This window comes from Silurus aristotelis, assembly GCF_946808225.1.
Source record: "Silurus aristotelis genome assembly, chromosome: 3".
In the NCBI taxonomy this organism is placed as follows: domain Eukaryota; kingdom Metazoa; phylum Chordata; class Actinopteri; order Siluriformes; family Siluridae; genus Silurus; species Silurus aristotelis.
In genome coordinates, this window is record NC_139576.1 from 1,032,903 (window position 1) to 1,037,033 (window position 4,131).

General features: G+C 38.2%; 1 protein-coding gene across 1 annotated transcript; it reads right to left on the reverse strand.

The window, feature by feature from the left end:
• Positions 1 to 1,590: 1,590 nt before the first annotated feature.
• On the reverse strand, positions 1,591 to 3,330 carry cdk5r2b (cyclin dependent kinase 5, regulatory subunit 2b (p39); the record flags this gene model as incomplete). The annotated part of the gene is made up of 2 exons (XM_083537891.1): positions 3,294 to 3,330; positions 1,591 to 2,408 (listed from the first exon to the last, which is right to left on the reverse strand). The coding sequence occupies exon 2, from the start codon at positions 2,401 to 2,403 to the stop codon at positions 1,591 to 1,593; it is 813 nt and encodes a 270-aa protein (XP_083394017.1). The 5' UTR covers positions 2,404 to 2,408; positions 3,294 to 3,330.
• Between the last annotated feature and the right edge of the window lie 801 nt (positions 3,331 to 4,131).

The following is a 4,131-nucleotide window of genomic DNA, read 5'->3' on the forward strand; positions in this document are numbered from 1 at the left end:
ACCTCAGGATGCCTCGGGATGGGGCGAGAAAGAGAAGCAATCCGACTTCCTTCCATGTGCTCCGGAGAAAAATGACTCCGGCAAGGTGCTGAACGGACAGCGACGGTTGTCCTTATACAGAATAATTAGTCCGTGTTTGATGTACAGATATTTGTACAATAAATATTTAACTGACATGGACATCAACCTAATAATCTTATACAAATTCAAATAAAAAGAAAAAAAGCTGAACATCCAGAAACCCAGATCTGAGATTGAATTGCTGGAACACTATCTGAAGATGACCATATTGTCATTTTAAAAACAAGTTTGATAATCATGAAGGTCAGACAGGAAAAGCAAAGCATCTCAGAACATGAAGACTTTGGCAGATTTCTAGAGAATCCTCTGTAGAATAATTTATTTTGAAAAGATTAGTAACTCCACCCCTGAGATATAACATTCTTAAAGAGTGTCCTGAGTTGAACAGATTTAACATTAGCATTAGGGCTAATCTATGTTAATCCAGAATGATCCAGTTACACAACATTAAGTTTCTCTGACCTCATTGAAGAAAAAACAAAACAAACACTGAAGCATGTCCTCATTTAATCAAACACCTCAGTTTATTCCACCAGTGTACAGAAATCTGCAGAATAATGTGGAAAGGCAGAAATTCTATAGATGTATGAATTTAGCACAATGCTGGCTTGGTTACTAAAGTGCTAGCTGTGACATTCTCAGATTCTGAACCAATTATTAGAAAATAAAGTGTATGAATATATTTCAGACTTCTCTTTATGAGAAATTGCATATTTCATACACGTCTAATAAGGAATATATTTTAATAAAACAAGCTACTACACTTTAACCACTTAGCGATTCATTTCTATTTGCCCCATGGCTCAGACCAATAACAATGTATTTAACAATAAACTGAGGCGATGTCCACATGAATACCTTTTCGTTTGAAAATGCACATTTTTTCAATTTTTCTTTTTTTTTCATATTTTTATTTATTTTTGTCCACAATGAGATTTTTAGTCAACAAAAACATTGCATTTTGGAAGTTTCCGCATGGCAATGCATTTGTTATGCATGTGACGGCTCCTTTCCTCGACATCGGACAAAAGTATACTTTAAAAGGTTTATGGTGATAACTGGTAACAGCATTAATTCACATTGGGCCTTGAGAGTTGTGTTGAATTACATTCTCGGTTTCTGGATGAAAATATGTAAATGAGATGTTTTGATTTTTTGTATATAATAAGATTAAAACCTTTAATAGTTTCCCCTTAGTTAAGATTCATTTTGATCTTTAAAGGATCTTTGCTACCTTCTTTACAAATCCACAACAGCATGACTATTTAGATATATTCTAACCTATCTCACATCCTGAAGAAGCTCTAGAAAGAGAAAAATGACTCAGACTCTTCAATTACATATACAGTTTACATTTTCATAACATTGCAGTGGTCCTCAGAAGCACCGATTCCTTCTGAGAAACAAACTCACAGCGTCCACAGACTTAAGAATTCTCACCAGAAGAGTTCTTTACACACAAAATAAATAGTAAATATTTCAGAAATATCTTTTTATATATATTTTTTTTCAGCAGTCCAGACCGGTCCTGTTCAACTGTCCTTCATTCTTCAGCTCCTGGAAAACCTCAGTGAAGAACTGGTGGTCCATGTTGATCCTCAGCATTTCAGAGCTGAGTTTATCAATGACACTCAGAGTCTGCTGCCAGAACACATCCTTATTGTCATCAATAATGAAGGGCTGAAGTGGGTATGAGATCTCAGTACCCAGGTAAGAGTAGGTCAGGTACAGGCAGGTGAGGAAGACACCGTGGAGCTCACCGGGATTGGTGATGTCCTGGCTCACGGTGTTTCGGCACAGCAGGTAGACGAAGACGAGGACGGGTGGCGTTATAAAGCCTTCCTCCTGCCACCCTTGCATCAGAAGAGTTCGGTCTACGTTCCTAAACCAGGCAATCACTTCGTTTGAGGTGAGATCAGAGATTTTAAAGCAACGACGGCGCAGGAATCGACCCAGACAGAGCAGAAGCTCACCTGTAGAAGCTTGGACAAAAATATGGACTGGAGATGAGAGAAACTGTCGGCTAGGCTGATTATTCTGCTCGTCTTCTAGCTTTGTGGTTACTGGGAGTTTAGTTTGTTCCAGTTCACGGGAACATGGCTTCCCGATGTCTCCAGCTTGACGATTTTGAGGTGGTGATTTTAAATATTCTTTGATATGGATAGTCTGAGGATGCGGGTTAACTTTCTTACCACTGTTCTGTTTCACCAGCTTGTACCCAAAGGCACAAACAATCAGCCGTGGTTTGATCAGGCTTCTGCTCTTGTGTTTGTCCACTTTAGAGGGAGGATCTCTTGGGGAGATGGAGAGCGTCGTACCCATTATTCCTGCAGCATATGACAAAGAAAAAAAAATCAGAAAAAAGATGAATAGTAGAGAACAACACACTTGACAAAAACTCCTCTGTCTACACCGCTGAATAATCCCGTCAGGTCTAGAGAAGATTGGTGAACCCTGGCAAGATGATGGGCTAGTAGTAATCTGGCTTTGAGTGCTAAATTAAATGTGTTCCAAAGGTCATGTATCTTTTACCTCACTGGAGACATGTGATTTTAAACCCAGCACATCAACAGTTTGGCTGAAAATAAGACACAGAAGCAGACTTTCATTAACGAGATTAGTGACGAGGAGACTAGAAGGACTAATGAGCTAATCAAGATATTTTAGAACACTGGTATGGAAAAACGTCTCCGACTGAGGATTTACAAAGTCGAATCAGAATCTTAAAGTCTTGTCAATAGTTGACTGATAATGAAATTGTGTGTGTGTTTGGGTTTATGTGAGTTTGAGCGTGGAGGCAATAAAAACATGAAAATCATCAAATTGGTAAGACAACTTTTATTTTCTTTCACACACAGAACACAGAAATAACTTTCTAATAAAGAGACCAAAAACTGCATGTCAAGTGATAGACGAACCTTAAAAATATTAGCGTTTTATATTTGGAATAAAACGCAATTAACATTTTAAAAATACAATGTATAGAACATCCCACAAAGATAGAAGACAATGTAGAAACATTTTACATGAAGTAACTATTTAAACTAAAATAACTAAATGATTAACTACCTAAAAAAGAACTAGGATCAATAAACCTGAAAAACTGATTAACTGATTAAATCGGATAAATTGCCCATGTGAGCATGCGAGAAGTACAGAGCAATAAAACAATGAAATATTAATGTACAGAATTAAATTCGAACAGAATATACCTTTAAAGCATCTCCCCTCTGTGAAGATGTGACTGTGAGATTGGTAGCTGTATCAGGCTCCTCCCATGAAAGCATCAAATCTTCCACTATTTGGTCCCACCTACCTACTTGTATGTGTTCCAACCCCACATCTACACAACCATGTGGGGGGTTCACAATAATCTACAGAACCATGTGCAGAATGATGTGTGAGAGCCACAACACCATGGGCATCGTGGGATAGGAATTCATCTGCACGACTTCTCTTCTTCTGTTCAGCACACTAAGGTCTGTCAATGGAGGAACAGTTGGGGACAAAAAGCACTAATAGTAATGTATTAATAGAAATAAAAGTGTTTATTCTCTATACAGAGGGCGGATACGCATCAGCTTCCATCAAGTCATACGAGTGCCTCTTGGAAACGCCTCCACCTTTAACAAGTGAACTGGTGGCACATTTTTGGGACTAAAACAAAGCCTCCAATAAATACTAATCATCATTTTTTATAAAGAAAGCTGGACTGTTGTATAGACTCTGTGGCATGCAAGTGTGTTTGTAAAATCCCAAATGCGGTGTAATATGTAATGGTGGTGTACTTTATCATCCTCATGCATCAGGATTTTATAGAAGCCAGCAATCTGGTACATTGTGCTGAACAGGCAGTTACCACAGAGTCAAAATGGTGGGGCATGGGGTGAGCATCCTTTAGCATCAAAGCCACCCCATAGACTCATTATTATTGTTCCTGCACCATCCCCTGAATCAATGACAAAAACCCCCAAACATTTTGGCCCCTCTCTTAGTAAATAAAAATTGTCTGGAGCCACAAAACATATTTGACCTTTGAATGAATACAAC